The following is an 18,598-nucleotide window of genomic DNA, read 5'->3' on the forward strand; positions in this document are numbered from 1 at the left end:
AGGTTCTATTTTAGTGTAAAACTCTTTTATGTTTCAACTGGGCACTAGTTAATCTGTTTTCTGCTAGGGAATTCTTTAGTCTCCTGTAGTTTGGTGCTACTTCACATACCCAAACTTCTCCTGTTCTTTTTAATTTGTACTTTCATTAAAACAGTAACATTTTGATTAATTGTGTATTTATACATTTTCCCCATACTTTGGTTGAAACTTATTCAACCAGTTTAATTATGACCTTGGATAAGTACAAGAAGTGTGTGCATCATTCCTGCAATACTATGTCAATATCTCTGAAAATCTTGAAAAAATAATTTACATTTTTCTGACTTCCTTCATCTTCAACTGGTCCACTCTTCTTCTGCACTTAAAATTATCAAAGAGGATTAATACTTTTTTTATTCCAACAAATACCAAATTCAATGTCATCTTCTTTATCAATATTCTTTTTTTCTTTTGCCATTTATTTTGTGAAGTCATTGGCCCACCCAACCACCCCAATCCTTTATTCTGAAACTTTTATCTCTAAAACTTTTGTGAAATTCTGTATTACTTCTTTGACCATAACCTCTGATCTTACCTATTTGCTCATTTTTTAGTTTACTGATTATGCCATTACAGTTGTTCTATCCCCCCTTTATTCCCCTCCACCCTGCACCCCCTGCCCCCACCATTCCCCCCTTTAGTTTATGACCATGTGTCTCGAGTTCTTTAGATTCTATATTTCCCATACTATTCTTGCCCTCCCCCTGTCTATTTTCTACCTACCATCTATGCTACTTATTCTCTGTACCTTCTCCCCCCTTCTCCTCCTCCCACTCCCCTGTTACCAACCCTCCATGAGATCTTCATTTCTACGTTTCCGCTCATGATCTAGCTGTCCTCTTAGTTTGCTTTTGTTTTAGGTGTGGTTGTTAATAACTGTGAGTTTGCTGTCCTTTCACTGTTCATCTTTTTTATCTTCTTTTTCTTAGATAAGTCCCTTTAACATTTCATATAAGGGCTTGGTGATGATGAACTCCTTGAATTTGATCTTATCTGAGAAGCACTTTATCTGTCCTTCCATTCTAAATGAAAGCTTTGCTGGATAGAGCAATCTTGGTTGTAGGTCTTTGGATTTCATGACTTGGAATACCTCTTTCCAGCCCCTTCTTGCCTGTAAGGTCTCTTTTCAGAAATCTGCTGACAGTCTGAAGTCTGATGGGAACTCCTTTGTAGGTGACTGTCCCCTTAGCTCTTGCTGCTTCTAGGATTCTCTCCTTCATTTTCATCTTGGCTAATGTAATGATGATGTGCCTTGGTGTGTTTCTTCTTGGGTCCAACTTCTTTGGGACTCTCTGGGCTTCCTGGATTTCCTGGAAGTCTATTTCCTTTGCCAGATTGGGGAAATTCTCCTTTATTATTTGTTCAAATAAGTTTTCCACTGGTGGCTGTTCCTTTCTCCCTTCTGATACCCCTATAATTTGGATGTTGGAGCGTTTAAAGATGTCCTGGAGGTTCCTAAGACTATCCTCATTTTTTTGAATTCTTGTTTCTTCATATTTTCCTGCTTGGCCATTTTTTGTTCCTTCTGGTTCACTCCCTTGATTTGAGTCCCAGTTTCCTTTTCATCACTATTGGTTTCCTGTGCAATTTTCTGCAATTAGTTTCACCTTCATATGTTCCTCTAATTTGTGACTAAAATCAACCAGTTCTGTGAGCATCCTGATCACCAGTGTTTTGAACTATGCATCTGAGTGTTTTGCCATTTCTTCGTTGCTTAGAGTTATGGGCTCTGGGGCTTTGAGATCTTCTTGAGCCATTTTTGGTCTGTTCGCGCCTGTTACGTATGAGGAGAGGAGCCTTAGATGTTCACCAGGGCGGGGCCCACCCAGGTCACTGTATTGTGATGCTGTATGTGGGGGCAGGGTCAGAGCAGGGAAATGGCGGCTCTTTCTGCTTCCTCTCGCTGCTGGGGCCTGCTAGGTCCCATCTCACTGCCCACTCTCACTGGTCTATCTGTGCATGAATGCACGACCACAGTCAACCCGCCACCCTGTGCCTTTGCTGGGTCCGCCGGTTGCTCACTGGGTTGCTCACTGAGTCCGCCTGTTGCAACTCCATGCCTGGGATCTGAGCGCCTGAGTCCATCTGACCATATTTTTATGTGCAACCCCACTCTGCCAGCTGCTGGCTTCGCCCCTCTTACTGGTCAGGCTGAATAATTTGTTGTTATCAGACTTCTGAAAAATTTGATTTTCTGTGTTCTTGCTGTTTTCTGTTGCTAATATTTTGTTATCTCTAAACTTGGTTGTGTGAGAAAGCATGTCATCTCTACCTATGCCTCCATCTTGGCGGAAGTCCCCTCCTGATCTTACTTATTTGCTCTTTTATCTCCAATAATATGCCTCCCAGGGTTCTTGCCTTGGTATTCTTCTCTTTTTTTCATGTAATTAAGTCATCTCAAGATGACTTCAGAGAAATCCCTATGTCTCCTGAGTCATCATTTCTCCTCAATATTATGTAGATATTTATAATCACCTGCTTCATATCACTGTCTATGTATAGTCTATACATAGAGAGCCAGAACCTCCAACTCTGTATGCCCATGCCAGACTACCTGCACACCACCAGTTTTTCAGTTCTGTGAATGGACAAGTCAACAGAGGAAACTTTAAAAGGAGAGGTATTTTGTTATGGGGTGAGAAAGAGAGTTTCGTATGACAGGGATAGTGGGCAGTGCACTACAGAAAGAGAGTGAAAAACTGGAAACCTTTATAGCAACTTGACTTGAGACAGCTATGAGCAAATTAATTCACAAGTGAAGAAAAGGAAAATGCAAAATGGAAGCAGGAAGAGAGAGCAAGAAGGGAGGGAGAGAGAGAGACAGATAAGAGAGAGAAAGAGACATCGGAGAGACCAGCTCAGGAGCAGAGGTTTGAGCATTCTGCATGACAATAAAACAACACTGTATGTTCTCTTACTTATTACTCATAGAATAAAAAGTTCCTCACCCAAAGAGAGCAACCGTCACTTGAAAAATAATTTCTAGCTCATTGTGATAAATTGATCTTTCAAGGACATTAGATGAAATACATACTCATAATAAAATCTGGCTTTGCTGTTTAGGCATTGATGTTTAAAAGTTAGTCAAATCCTCCCTCAGCAGACAGAGAGAAATTAAAATTAAATAATACTTTTTAGCTTGAAATATACTCCGTACTGTTACATAATGCAAGATGTTTTTTTCCCTTAATATTTTTTATTGATTTTGCCATTACAGTTGTTCTATTCCCCCTTCATTCCCCTCCACCCTACCCCCCATCCCCACCATTACCCCCCCTTTAGTTTATGACCATGTGTCTCAAGTTCTTTAGATTCTATATTTCCCATACTATTCTTGCCCCCCCATCTATTTTCTATCTACTGTCTATGCTACTTATTTTCTGTACCTTCTCCCCTCATCTCCTCCTCCCACTCCCCTGTTGCTAACCCTTCTTGAGATCTTCATTTCTATGTTTTCACTCTTGATCTAGCTGTCCTTTTAGTTTGCTTTTGTTTTAGATGTGGTTGTTACTAACTGTGAGTTTGCTGTCCTTTCACTGTTCATGTTTTTTTTAACTTATTTTTCTTAGGTAAGTCCCTTTAACATTTCATATAATAAAGGCTTGGTGATGATCAACGCCTTGAATTTGATCTTATCTGAGAAGCACTTTATCTGTCCTTCCATTCTAAATGAAAGTTTTGCTGGATAGAGCAATCTTGGTTGTAGGTTTTTGGATTTCATGACTTGGAATACCTCTTTCCAGCCCCTTCTTGCCTGTAAGGTCTCTTTTCAGAAATCTGCTGACAGTCTGATGGGAACTCCTTTGTAGGTGACTGTCCCCTTAGCTCTTGCTGCTTCTAGGATTCTCTCCTTCATTTTCATCTTGGCTAATATAATTATGATGTGCCTTGGTGTGTTTCTTCTTGGGTCCAACTTCTTCGGGACTCTCTGTGCTTCCTGGATTTCCTGGAAGTCTATTTTCTTTGCCAGATTGGGGAAATTCTCCTTTATTATTTGTTCAAACAAGTTTTCCACTGGTGGCTGTGCCTTTCCCCCTTCTGGTACCCCTATAATTTGGATGTTGGAGCGTTTAAAGATGTCCTGGAGGTTCCTAAGACTCTCCTCATTTTTTTTGAATTATTGCTTCTTCACTATTTTCTGTTTGGCCATTATTTGCTTTCTTCTGGTCCACTCCATTGATTTGAGTCCCAGTTTCCTTTTCATTACTATTGGTTTCCTGTGCAATTCCATTCATTTCAATTAGTTTCACCTTCATATGTTTCTCTAATTTGTGGCTATAATCAACCAGTTTTGTGAGGATCCTGATAACCAGTGTTTTAAACCGTGCATCTGAGAGTTTTGCTATTTCTTCATTGCTTAGATTTATAGGCTCTGGGGCTTTGAGATCTTGAGCCATTTTTGGTCTGTTTGCGCCTGTTAAGTATGAGGAGCGGAGCCTTGGACTCCCAGGTTGCTGGGTTGTGACGCTGTATGTGGGGGCATGGTCAGTGTGGGAAATGACGGCCCCTTCAGTTGTTTCCCACTGCTGGGTGAGGAGCAGAGCCTTAGGTGGTTCACCAGGGCTGGGCCACTCAGAGTCCCTGGGTTATGACGCTGTATGTGGAGGTGGGGTCAGAGTAGGGAAACGCCAGTGCTCTCCGCTGCTGCTGGCAGCAGGGACCCGCTGGGTCCCATCCAGTCACCCAATCCCTCACTTGTCTATCCGAGCACGAATGCGCGACCACAGTCAACTCATAGCCCTGCTCCCTCGCTGTTTCCCCTTGGTGGCTGGCTGGGTCTCTCACTAGGTCCAACCCTTCGCCTGGCTTGAGTCCCTCTGACCGAGTTTTCCTGTGCTACCCCGCTCCGCCCAGCTGCTCTTTTCGCCCCTTACTGGTAAGGCTGAAGAATTTGTTGTTATCAGACTTCCGAAAAGTTCAATTTTCTGTGTTCTGGCTGTGTTTTCTGTTGCTAATATTTAGTTGTCTCTAAACTTGGTTGTGTGAGAAAGCACGACATATCCGCCTATGCTTCCATCTTGGGGGAAGTCAGATAATGCAAGATGTTGAGAAAAGCAACCAGAAACTAATTCACCAAGTTTATAAAATCAAGTATTCTATATTCTAGGCAATCTTAATGTTGCTCAGTCACTGTCAATCAGATTATTCTTGAGATTATATTTAAATCAAGGCAACTAGTCCTCTATTTACCAATGTAATTTTGTCTCATGAGTAGGTAATCATGTTAAAATATTGTCAGGCTAATTGAAATTGCTTTCTGTTTACTAAACAGTGAATGCTAATCAAATATTAGACACTGAAGTGTTGGAGGTATTTAAACCTCTGATGACAGACACTGTTAGTGTTTCATGAAAGGATTTCTTTTGTCTCAGAGATCAACATGGTTTTCAGTCTTTTCTTCTAGATATATAAGAAGAAAATGAGGAGAAATGGCCCACATTTCCTTCATGAAATAGGGTGTTTGGGGAATATTTGGAAGAATTTGGGATTGGTTTGGGAGGGTTATTTATATTTTATTTCTATTTCTGCAAACAACACATTTGTTTTTCCATCTGCTTACTTCCATTACAGGTTTGTGATTCAGTACCAATCATAGCATTGTTGAGATCCATTTTATAGCTTTTATAGGAAACAGACATCACTAGGCCATTTGAAAAGAAGGGGGAAGCTAAAGCCTAATAGCTCACGTGCCCTGGCCTGGTGACTTGGCTCTCTTCTGAAGCTTGCACCGAATAAGCTGTATGCATTTTCTGTCCTGTGTGTTTGGGCTCTACGAAGCTTAAAGAAACATTTCTCCTAATGTGAAAATAAACCCACCATAATCATTCATTTTGGGGAAATTTTACAGTTGTTGGCTAACCTGCTCCCTCATGCCCTGCAATATCCATTAACAGATTTCTCTGTTTATGAGTGATATTACATGGAAACGGTTGTGGGAAGCTAACAGATGTAACCACTGAAATAAATTAGAAGAAAAAGTTCTGCTTTTTACAGATGGTTCTACTGAATATGGTTTTATCTCTTCTTGACTTTAACATTTATTATGCTTTCAACAGAAAACTTTTCTTTACTGACTATGGGAATGTAGCCAAAGTGGAGCGATGCGACATGGATGGGATCAACAGAACAAGGATAATTGATTCAAAGACAGAGCAGCCAGCTGCACTGGCACTGGACCTCGTCAACAAATTGGTTTATTGGGTAGATCTTTACTTGGAGTATGTGGAAGTCGCAGACTATCAAGGAAAAAACAGACATACTATTATTCAAGGCAGACAAGTAAGTACAGTTTTGTAAGAAAATGTGGCTAAGGTAATAAAATGTATGGTATTACACAAAGAGGAAGACCAAAAATCTCAATATTGAAAATTTCTTATAAAGTTAACAGCAGTGAATCATAAAAATTGTGATGTATTTCCTACATGAGAGATGTTCTTTTTACAATGCATTCTATGTATTGGAGATGCTTCTCATTTTTTTCCTTCCCTCTATTAAAAACAAAGCACACAAAACAAAAATCAACAAAAAAATGAGAACATCAAACAAACAAAAACAAAAATGCTATGCCAGTAAAAAGGAAAATATTAGAATAAGAAATATATTACTGCCAGCTTACTAAAAACTAATTTAACTGGTTTACCTATAAGAGGAACTGAACTATGATTTGTCCCATGTGGCACTGCCAATACTTTGCTAACAAAAGCAAATTCCAGTTTACAAAAGCATCTTTGTTATTTTAGTAGGTTGGATTAAATTTTGCCTTCTGATACATTCAAGTAATTCCTAAGATAAGAATTCTGTGAAAAAATTTTCACAGAATTCAAAAAATTTCCCATGTCCATAGTTTTTCCCTTGCTGAATAATGATTTTTTTCAATTAACAGTAAACACGTCAAAGGAAATCTTTAAGTGGAAATTCACTTTATTCACTAATGTAGCTTTTTAAATTCAATTTTACCTCAGTGGTTACACTAATTTCATGGGAGATTCTTATTCTATGGAAATGAAATATGTAAATGTTTTTGCTTTCTTTTGTAATACAAACTAAGGATATGCTATAATTATCCCTTAAAGTTACTTTTCCTTTTTAATCAGCTTTGACAATGAAATTCTTTCACTTTCTACAGAAAATAAACAAATGCACTAGTCCAGGTGGTTAAAAAAAATAAAGCATGCAGTATTAGAAGTGAGGCCAGATATTTCTCACTTCCAACTGTCCTAAAGTCCATGATTTCTTTGGTGGCCCTAGGACCTAATCTCTGAAGTGATTATGATAAAAACTTCTCTTTTATCTATACATAATTGAAATTCTAAGCAAGAATAAGGAATTCAAACAATTTTTCCCAAAGAGTAAACAGTTTTTAATATCTGAGATTTTTAATCATTCACTTATTTTTTCCTTTGTACTGCCTGTGTTTTGCTGGTCAGACACTAAGTACTAATCCAACAGATAAATTGTTTAAGTATTTGGGCTGGAGGCAGAACACTCTATTCACCACTCCAAGCTCTTCCCACCTCTTTTGCAGGTAGTAAACAGAGCAGACAGCAATATACTTCCTTTATGGGGAACAGACCCTTCTGAAGGCAGCAGAGAGGCAGCAAGTAAAATTTGATCTCTACTGTGTGAATCTGTTTTCTACCCTGACCAATTCCCTGCTTTGTAACATTGCTTTCTCTCCGGGGATGTGGATTGTAAATAATGTAGAGTGTAATGTCAGTCTATCACAACCATACAATTTCAGATGAATTCCCAAGAAAATTGGGCAATAAGTATATTTAGTTAATATCATGTCAGCTGTGTTGAAAATGATATTGGTAAATACATGCATGCTCACACACACAAATATAAAATTACCAGGGAATAACACTAACATAAAAAAAGACTATTTAGGTTTTAATGTCAAATGATCCTCCTCATTAATTCCACTCTTTCATTTTTAGCATAGACAGGAAGAAATGAGGTATGATGTAAAAACAACATGTGAAACCAGTCTTGTTTTAGACATGATCAGAAATGGTAATGATGAATCATATATGCTTGAGAGATAACAAATCAAATGATTTTGCTTAACCATTTGGTTTGCTATAGAATTAATAAGATTTTATTAAATTTAAAAAAAAATAGTTTTTATATGAAATTTTTAAACAAACTATGCATACATTCGCAAATTCTCTTAACTCCAAATCTACACTAACAGTGCTCTGAAAGTACAACAAAATGTCAAAATATAGTGACAAATGCTTTTTTATCAAAATTTCTACAGCAAATCAATTGACACCTATATTGTACCCTGGACCAGAACCATTTTAAATTGAGTATAAAACAAGGACTACCCAAAGGCAATGTGCCTGGCATGTGCCTCTAATGAGAAAATCAGTGTAGTCATTCTTTCTCTGCTCTGCTGGATGCTTTCAATGACTTCAAGATGTCTATTCTTCACACAGTCACCAAGACCTCTGCCAAGGAAGAGATTTTTACTATTAAAGTGCCAGGATGGCAATAAACATTGTTATCCTCAAGCAAACACTTCCATTTTCATTATGAATAGGCTTTAAAAAGAATGTGAATGCAATTTCTTAGTAAAATGCAGATATTTTATTTACAATTATTCTGAATATGTAATTTCATCATATAGTGTTTTCCATTTGGGCAAGTGTTAATCTAAATATAATTTATATTTTTAAAAATTAGATTTTTCTTATAAAACATATTTTCAAAGGTACTTGAGCATCAGTTCTTTCCCAGACAGAGCTAGGCTTTTGCAGATTCTACATATCCATGACTGTATGAACAAGCAACAGTGCTATACGCATATTAATGAATACACTTAAAAGTTTTGTTCTTGCCAGCTTTTGAAAAGTAGCTACTGAATATGTTTTCTAATGAAACATGAATAAAATTTTCTACCATGCATTTGTAACCTCTTTATCCACTACTACATAATGTTTTGTTTTCAGAGTAAATTTTTAAATTAGTGAAATGTTGAATTCGTTGAGAGAAAATAAGCAATAATATGCTGTGACTTTCCTATTCTGGAAATTGCCCACGGTAGTAAATAGCAATCAGTGTTTCTTTCCAGTTGAAAGCAGTATAATTAAAAATCATAGTTATGTTTACCCCTCTTTATAGGTCAGACAACTTTATGGTATAACTGTGTTTGAGGACTATTTATATGCAACCACTTCTAATAACTTCAATATCATAAGGATAAATCGATTTAATGCCACAGATATTCATCCATTAATTAAAATAGAAAATGCTCGAGGAATTCGAATCTATCAAAAAAGAGCTCAACCAGTAGGTAAGAGACCAAACTTTTTCATAGCCTTCATAATGATGAGTAGAATGGGGATATGGTCCTTGTGCCTTTGTATGATGTTAAAGTGGGAGAATTATAAATTCTCTATTTTGATTAACAAAAGGGAATGTCTGCTTTATATCTGCTTGACAAAATGGAATAGAGCTTCCTTCACAAGACTAAATCACAAATTTTTCAGTTGCTGGTAAATGGTTTCTACTACCATATAATTGAAATGATAGCTAGATTTAGATTTAGGAAGGAGCTTTCAATTGCCATGCATTTAGATAGTAAACCCAGATGCTAAAATGCTAAGAGTTATTTTTTGGTATTATTTTGAAGGTTAATTTTAAATCACATGACTTTCTTGCAGTATCAGTTCAGTTTTATTGCAATCTATGGAGTCTTTTGACTTAACAGTCTGTTTTTAACATGTTTATTAAAAATAATTTTAATGACAAGACTGCAATATTTCTAAATATTTCTGAATAACACAAACTAGTTATTTTGTGTAGTAGATTAGTGATGCTCTTTAATAAAAACAATTTAGGCTCAACCATATACTGAATAATGTACAATGTTAAAACCACCACCCAAAATTCCCATCATTTTGTTGTGTTTCAAATTAATCCTAATTTAGAATTATCTAAACAATTAACATTTGAGAAAATAAATTAGATAAAGAGTATAAGGAGTGTGAAGGATGGGAGGCAGTTTATAATTTGATAACAAAAAGTCAGAGGAAGTCCCACTGAAAACCTAAAATTGAATGAAGACTTAAAATAATTGAAGGAGAGAGGCAGGAGGAGATGAGCAAGCACAACCATGAGGAACAGCATATTTAGATTGATCAAAGAGCAGTAAGGAGACCCATGTGTCTGAAGCAGAGTAAATAAAGGAAAGAGAGTAGAAATGAAATTGGAGAAATAAAGGAAGACCATAAAAAGATAAAGAGACCCTGTAGACAATTGTAAAAAAAACTTTGCTTATACTTTTAGTGAGATGGGGAAACCTTAGGAAGAATCAAATAGAGAATTCTCATGATCTGACTGACTTTTTAAAGAATCAATATGATTACTATGTTGACAACAGACAGGGGGAAGTAGCAAAGGTGGAGGGTTGAAGAGATGGTGGACTTGACCAAGATGGTAACAGTGAATGATGAGAAGTAATTAAATTTAGGATACATTTGAACAAATGTAGCAAACAGGAGTTTCTTATTAACTGTATGTGAGGTATAGATTTAATAAGAGTCAAGGGTACCCTGGCCAGTGTAGCTCAATTGGTTGGAGCATCATCCTGTAACTGAAGGGTTGTAGGTTCAATTCCAGTAAGGGCACATACCTAAATTGTAGGTTCGATTCCCCATCAGGGCACATAGGATCTCGGGTCTGGACATGACACGTGAGAAACATCAACAACCAGTTGATGTTTCTCTCTGACATAGATGTTTCTCTATCTCTAAAAGCAATAAAAAAATCCTCAGGTGAGAGTGAATAAATAAAAATGAATAAATAAATAAATAAGAGTCAGGATTGATGATAATATCTTGGGCTAAGCAATTAGCATAATTAAATTATTTGACCAAGTATGGACAAAATTTGAGGGCAAAAAAGAAATAAAATTTTTATGTTATTTCAAATGTCTATTATAAATTCAAGTAGAAGTATCAAGGAGGTGAGTCTGTGGTTCAGGAGAAGTCCAGGGTAGAGATACCAATTTGGGAGTCATTGGCTCATAGATGACATTGAAAGCCATGAAAACAGATGTGATCACCAAGGAAGTAACTATAGGTGGAGAAGAGCAGAAGCTCAAATAATGGATACTGAAACACTCCAATAACAAGTCAAAGAAAATAGGAAAGATCAAAGAGGAGACAGAGAAGCTTGATAAATTCAATTGGTCGTTGGATTCAGCAGCATAAATTCAGCTCACGCAGATTGACAAAAGCAATTTTGTGGTAAAGTGAATGTCTGGATATGAATGGGTTTATGAGAGACAGGAAAGAAAGAAATTGTAGAAAATGAGTGTAGATAACTTTGAGAAGTGTCAATGTACTGGGAAGCAGAGAAATGGGGGCTAAGTGAAAAATTGCTGTTGGAATTATGATTTTAAAAATCTCCCCCCAACATGCATAAATAATGGCTTACTCATATGCTCATGGGCATGATCCAATAAAGAGAACAAAAGTAATGATGCTGAGAAAGTGGAGAATTGCAGAGCATGTGACAGAAGAGGATCTAGGATAAAAATGGCATGAAATTGGAAAATAAAAGCAACCCTCCTGGTGGAAAAAAAAAACAAAAGTGCATTTCACTCATCTTTTCATTTAGAGAATGAGGAGAGCAGAAAAGAATGTGGCATAATTTTTAAAAGTATAACAGTATTATTATTAAAAGAAGATTGCCATGTTATTCATTGAAATTTTAAGTAATTGATGATGGAAAAATCAGTGTAATTACAATGAGACATAAAATCTTACTGGCATTATTTCTACTACAACCCTTTCTTTTTGACTCATCATTCTGTTTCTTATCCTCTCCATATGCAACTTTTCCTCTATTTTTCTTCTTTAACTTCTACACTCAGAAAATGGCCTTCTGCTCCTCAGTCTTGCATGCCAACTCAGCCTCATCCTTTTGATAGGTACAGGCACACACGCACAATTTACTGTGTAATACAGTTCTCAAAATGGCAATGGACCCACAACTGAAAAAAAGTTTTAGCAGCTCTCAGTAATGATAATCACTGAATTATATTTTATCTAGGTTAGATAACCATATAATGAACCGTTATAAGAAAATTCTCTCTCTGTTTAATTACCTAAACTGGGCTATTTTATACTACTTTAATATTTGAAATAAATACATATTTTAAAAAGTATAACAAGCATGCACTGAAAGAATGTTCATTTTTTTACTTACATTTAAATGTTTTAAATTAATGTAAAAGCACATTATCTCTCAGAATTGCTTTTTAAATGTAGTCATAGGAGGATTTTTGCAAATCCCTACCTCTCTTCTATGGGGTTTAACTCTTTCTAATTGATTTTGGCACTTAATAGTTTGGTATTTAGATTTCTCCCTTAGGATTCTTCTTCCAGTAGTGTAAAAACATTCCACATACTGATGCACATAATTATCTTGTCTTTGGGGAATTTTAAGCTTGCTGTTTTTTATTTGTTGCAGTCAGGAGCCATGCATGTGAAGTGGATCCATACGGAATGCCCGGGGGATGTTCACACATCTGTCTGCTCAGCAGCAGTTACAAAGCACGGACCTGTCGCTGCAGGACTGGTTTCAACTTGGGAAGTGATGGCAGGTCATGCAAAAGTATGTTGCCAAAATCAAATATTTTCCCAGCAGCTACTGCTTCAGAATAGGTTTTTTAGTATTAATTAGCAGTATCAACATCAGTAAAAACATGAGTCTTCATCGAGTGAAATATTCCTTCAGATACGTGGCAGTCCCTTTTCTCAAATTTAGTATTTAGTGCTTGTGTGTGTGTGACAATATGAATGAGAAAGCTGATTGGTCTGTAGAATGACCAAATTTATGGATATTCAAGAAACATGCTTTAGGGAAGATTTTTAGGAAGACCCTTTTCTTTTTTTCTTAAAGAATGTTTTTGCTCTAATGAGCTTAAATCATTGGTTCGATTTTCTCTTACCTGCACCAAGATGCTTCTCCTAGTAATGGATGGGTTGTTCAGTCCAACAGAAATTTACACAATGTTTCATTTTATCCAGTATCGCTGGGGAGTAATATTCATTTTATTGTTTAATGTTTGGGTAAATGGAGCTTTGCTTGTTAGTGTTTTAAACAATTTTATCCAAAGACTGTTAATAGGTATATCTTTATTTTATTCTTGAAGTATGCTAGAGTAATTTAAGTGTTATTGATTTAAACAAGGTAGTATAATTTTTATATAAATGACTTTCATAAGTTTAACTTTTTGCACAAAAGCTAAGGACTTTACTTTGGAGTCTTTATACTCACATATAGTAGAACGGCCCTTTTAGAAATGGTGTCCATGTGGAGACTATTATTGGTTTTTAAATGTCCACAGATAGTATAATTTTTAAATTTATGCTGCTTTTTTACAAGGTCAATTTTGTAATGGGTCTTCATTTTGTCATAGCAATAGCTTTTTATTTCTATCAATTCTCTCTCTTTGGTCACTGTCTTGCCATCTTTTCTATGTTCTTGTCATGTGCTTGCTGGGGACTATGAAGTAAAACCACTAAATATTTTATAATTTGAAGTTTAAATATTAATTAATAGTGTGGGTAATTTCACATCAAGAACCAAGAAGCTCAACTATTATAAAATAAAATATATGAATTTTAGGGAATGTATGTAGCAAATCTCATGTTCAAGAGATTCTCTGGATAATTGAGGATGCTGTGTCAAAATTCTCAGATAAAAGTGTTTTTGTGTGTGTTTGTATGCATGCACATATAACCAGGCTTTAAACTCTCCCAATTACCACTTGGGGAGTGATGGATGTTATATAAAAATATAATCATGCACAATTATACATAAATGTGTATACATATATATGCACACATTTGTGAAAAAAATCAGAGTTGCATAAACTTCAATCATCTGTAATTTAGTGTCATTCAGGGTACTTTTATTAACAGAAAGAATTCTAGGTATTTTAAATAGAAAGTGTGAATACAAAAGGGTATTTGCAAAATTATTGAAAAGCCTGAATTGGCAGCTTTGAGAATGGGTCTTCAGAACATTCCTCAAGCCACCATCAAACTAACCTGGCTTAGAGCTGGAACATTTGCCCAAATCAGAAGCCATGGCATCAGGAAGCCACCAATGGCAAAGGTATCTTTTACTCGAGATCCAGTGATTAGGAAGCTTGCACCACAACTATTAGTTCCAGAAATATGTCACAACTGATAGTACCCTACTGGTAAACAAAACAAAACAAAACAAGACACCCTCTTTCTTGCATTTTGATATACACAAAGGAAGAAGATCAATGTGGAAAAACTCAATTTCTCTATTAGATGAGCACCAAAGAAAGCAGCAAAAGTGCCATCGTTTTCTTATTTGAAACTTGAGCAAATGCATTTGGTTTTAGAAGCATGTTTTTTTGTGAGTCTGTGAAATATACTTTTTAGTTTTCAGTTTTATGTAGTACATGCAAACACACTAAAAGATCTTTAAAGTATCTATTGAATGACTTAAAATTATTTAAAAAACAATGAGAAATGGTCATCATTCATATTTAAAAGTATACATATGTACAGGTACATACACACATGCATTAAACCAATGAAATACCAAGTTTACTAATGACCAATTAAAATATTTATGAAAAATAAAAGCAAAAATAAATGTTAGCAAGAATGCATATGGTAAAACCAGCATTCTTATGCATTGAGAATAGCATCGTAAATTGTTATAACTATTGTAAAGACATGAATATATACAAAAGACATAAAACTCATACTGTCCTTTAACATTATCCCACTTTTGATTAAAGAAATTTATTGTAAGTGTACTTATAATAAAAATACAAAACTAGAAACAATATAAATATCTAACCATATAAATATACTTTAACCATTGTTATAAATATCTAAGCAGCTGAGTATATTATATTGTCTCTCCAGTACGAAACATGATGCTGTCATTGAAAAGAATGTTTTGAAGACTTTTTAATGACACAACAAAATGTCATTATATATACTTTTAAAGATTTTCTTTATCTTTAGAGGGGAAAGGAAGGAGACAGGGAGAGAAACATCAATATATAGTTACCTCTCATGCATCCCCTGCTGGGAACTGGCCTGCAACCCAGGCATGTGCCCTGACTGGGAATCAAACTGCGGTTGTTTGGTTCGCAGGCCCATGCTCAATCCACTGAGCTAGTCCAGCCAGGGCTCATTATATTTTTTTTAAATTTTTTATTTACTTAGTTTTATAAGGAGAAGAAAGAAAAGAGAAAAAGAGGGAGAGAAACATCAGTGTGTGGTTGCCTCTCATGTGCTTCCATTGGGGACCTAGTCTGTAACCCATGCTTGTGCCTTCACTGGGAATTGAACCAGCTATCATTTGATTCATAGGACGGTGCTCAATCTACTCAGCCACGCCAACCAGGGCAAAAATATCATTACATTTTTAAGAATTATGTACTAAAATACACATGTAGTATATTTCTGGTTTTTATTAAAAATTAATCTATGCATATAAAGTTGGTCAGAAATACTCAAGAATGTTAATTTCCAAATTAATATGTAATACTTTTAAATAATAAAATGTTATTTAAAAAAACCCTGGCTGAGTGGCTCAGTGTATTGAGTGCTGGCCTATAAACCAAAGAGTAGCATGTTCAATTCCCAGTGAGGGAGCATACCTGGGTTGCAGACCAGGTCCCCAATGGAGGCACATGAGAGGCAACCACACACTGATGTTTCTCTCCCTCTTTTTCTCTTTACCTTCCACTCTTTCTAAAAATAAATAAATAAAGTCTTTAGAACGAATAAAATAAAAAATAGGGACTGAGAGGCTGTGATGGCAATGATGAAGAGGAATGCAAGTATTCTTTACCCAATAGGTTTATTCCTAGAAATGTGTACTAAGAGATCATCTAAGAAAATGTATAACATTGTATATTAAAAAAATACTTATCTCAGTATTACTGTAATAAAAATATAATACCAACTGTGGGATGGTTTGACAAATTATCATATATCATACTTATACCAAAAGAAACTAGGACTTAAAATAGTCAACATAGAACATAATTTTGATTCTAAGATTCAATAATGAAATAAAATGTAAAAATAGAGTATCCTCTTCTGTATAAGAAACTGTGTATTAGAAAATTAGCTAAATAAATGAAATCTGTATAATCATACAAAGGAATAAACTACTTTGGTGAAAATGAACATACAATGACTACAACAACCATGGGTGACATCCAAGAATGCAAAAAGAAAAAATTAACTCAAAGAATAATTCACAAATATAAATCATAAATGTAAAGTTGAACAATCTACTGGAGAAATATATACAACATATATCTAAAGCTTTTAAAAATACATGATAAACTAAATATTCAGAATATGAGTGTATCTAGGATGGAATGGAGGTATCTGCATGCCTTCCAATGTTCTTGAAATATTCTTAAGATCCATGCTAGATACATGAATTTTGTCCTATTTTTATTCTCTCTATATGTGTTATAAAATTTATTAACATGCATTTAATATACAATAATTCTAATAAAACAATAGAAAATATGGATACTAATATAGTTTATATTGAGGGTGTTGTGTTTATCACTTGTTAGGTTTTTCTTTCAAATTTTCTATAATGTAGATATTTTACTAAAAATCTCATGGTATGGTTATTCAAACATAATTGAGTCTGTTTTCAATAGGAAAATTGTACATTTCTCCTTTCATGTAAAGTAATTCTTTCAAAATTATATAGTTTAAATGAGCAATTAGAGAATCTTGCATATATTTTTACATAAAAGTCTGAAGAAATCCGTATACTCTATGATAAATCTAACTTAATTTTTGGCCTTTTAACCCAGAAGACAAGTTTTTTGTGGGCCTTTCTTTTTCTTTTTCTTTCTTTTTTTTTTTTTTTTTTTTTTGGTAAGGGCTAGGTTGTACATCAGAGTTACTAGCATCGACCTCTAACACCCTAATTGAGATGTGAAGAAAAAAATGATGACATATCTGGCATTTGATTTAATTTATTAAAAAATAAATCACATACTTAGATAACTAATATATTCATATGCAAGTTTGTGATGTTATTTCATTCTTTTGTTTGCTTCTGACAGTCTATAGATTCAAAATGAGGATAGGAATGTTTTATATATTCTGAAGTTTTAGTATTGTCTAACAAAATTAATTCTACAATAGGTACAAAATGTGTTAGATAGATTGTAATGATTTGTAAAATTAAATGTGTTGGCTGTTATGATAAATGTCCATTTTACAATGACAAGTTTTCCAATATTTTTTATGTTTTTTGCTATAATGACAGTTACAGACAAAAGAATAATTAACTAAATAAAACTCATTCAGAGGTAATTTCTGTTTTAATTAAAGTAATACGATTAGTTGGCTTTCTTGCATCGAGATACAGTTGGCATATTTTAGAGTTTAATTTTTTATATTGAATTTAAAAAATGTTAATTGTGCTAGTTAATTAAACCATGACATTCTGCAGTGTGAAGAAGATTAGGCAGAGTCACTTGTTTATGTTTGTAATCTTCATTCTGCAGGACCCAAGAATGAGTTGTTCCTTTTTTATGGAAAAGGACGCCCAGGAATTGTTAGAGGAATGGACTTGAATACCAAAATAGCTGATGAATACATGATCCCCATAGAAAATCTGGTAAACCCTCGTGCTTTAGATTTTCATGCAGAAACCAATTACATCTACTTCGCTGATACCACCAGTTTCCTAATTGGCCGACAGAAGATAGATGGCACAGAGCGAGAAACCATCCTGAAAGATGGTAAGTGATAATGCACAGCATTAATTGACCAGAGATAAAACACTTTAATGAGATAAATCTAATGTGTGTCAGACTGACTTTAACCAGAGCCCAATTCACTGGTTACTTAAAAATATTTGTTAATTTAATATTTTTAAGTAATATTACTTCTATATATACTTCACATTCTAGCATTTTAAAATCATTATAAAATTGAACTTGAAATTATCCATTACATTTTAAATATCACAAGAATTAAATTCAGCTATTTATCCACTTTCATGGAAAAATATAGATTTAAAATTCTATGTTTACAGTTCTATATAGCAGAACATAAGATTTTAGCAGGACATGAGATACTTACAATATTTCATTCTTATTAGAATATTAATTACACCACTAAAAGTACATTAAGAATATCAATGTCCTTGTTTCAGTTTGCTTAGTTGTTTTTGTTTTTATTTTTTTAGGTTCAGTTTTTGATAGTTGTGAGCTTGTTGTCATTTTACTGTTCACAGTTTTGATCTTGTTTTCTTAGACAAGTCCCATTAACATTTCATATAGTAAGGGCTTGGTGATGATGAACTCTAACTTGACATTATCTGGGAAGCACTTTATCTGCCCTTCCATTCTAAATGAAAGTTTTTCTGGATAGAGGAATCTTGGATGTAAGTCCTTGCCTTTCATGACTTGGAATACTTCTTTCCAGCCCCTTCTTGCCTGCAAGGTTTCTTTTGAGAAATCAGCTAATAGTCTTATGAAACTCCTTTGTAGGTA

General features: G+C 34.8%; 1 protein-coding gene across 1 annotated transcript in view; it reads left to right on the top strand.

The window, feature by feature from the left end:
* LRP1B (LDL receptor related protein 1B) overlaps positions 1 to 18,598 on the top strand; it is a 1,762,610-nt gene that overhangs the window by 999,037 nt on the left and 744,975 nt on the right. Inside the window, exons 8-11 of the mRNA XM_053655128.1 lie at positions 6,096 to 6,318; positions 9,169 to 9,340; positions 12,526 to 12,669; positions 17,606 to 17,842. Coding sequence (XP_053511103.1) covers positions 6,096 to 6,318; positions 9,169 to 9,340; positions 12,526 to 12,669; positions 17,606 to 17,842 — 776 coding nt within the window. The remainder of the gene's footprint in view (positions 1 to 6,095; positions 6,319 to 9,168; positions 9,341 to 12,525; positions 12,670 to 17,605; positions 17,843 to 18,598) is intronic.

This window comes from Artibeus jamaicensis, unplaced genomic scaffold, assembly GCF_021234435.1.
Source record: "Artibeus jamaicensis isolate MK-2021 breed Jamaican fruit bat unplaced genomic scaffold, CSHL_Jam_final contig_935, whole genome shotgun sequence".
Classification (NCBI taxonomy): domain Eukaryota; kingdom Metazoa; phylum Chordata; class Mammalia; order Chiroptera; family Phyllostomidae; genus Artibeus; species Artibeus jamaicensis.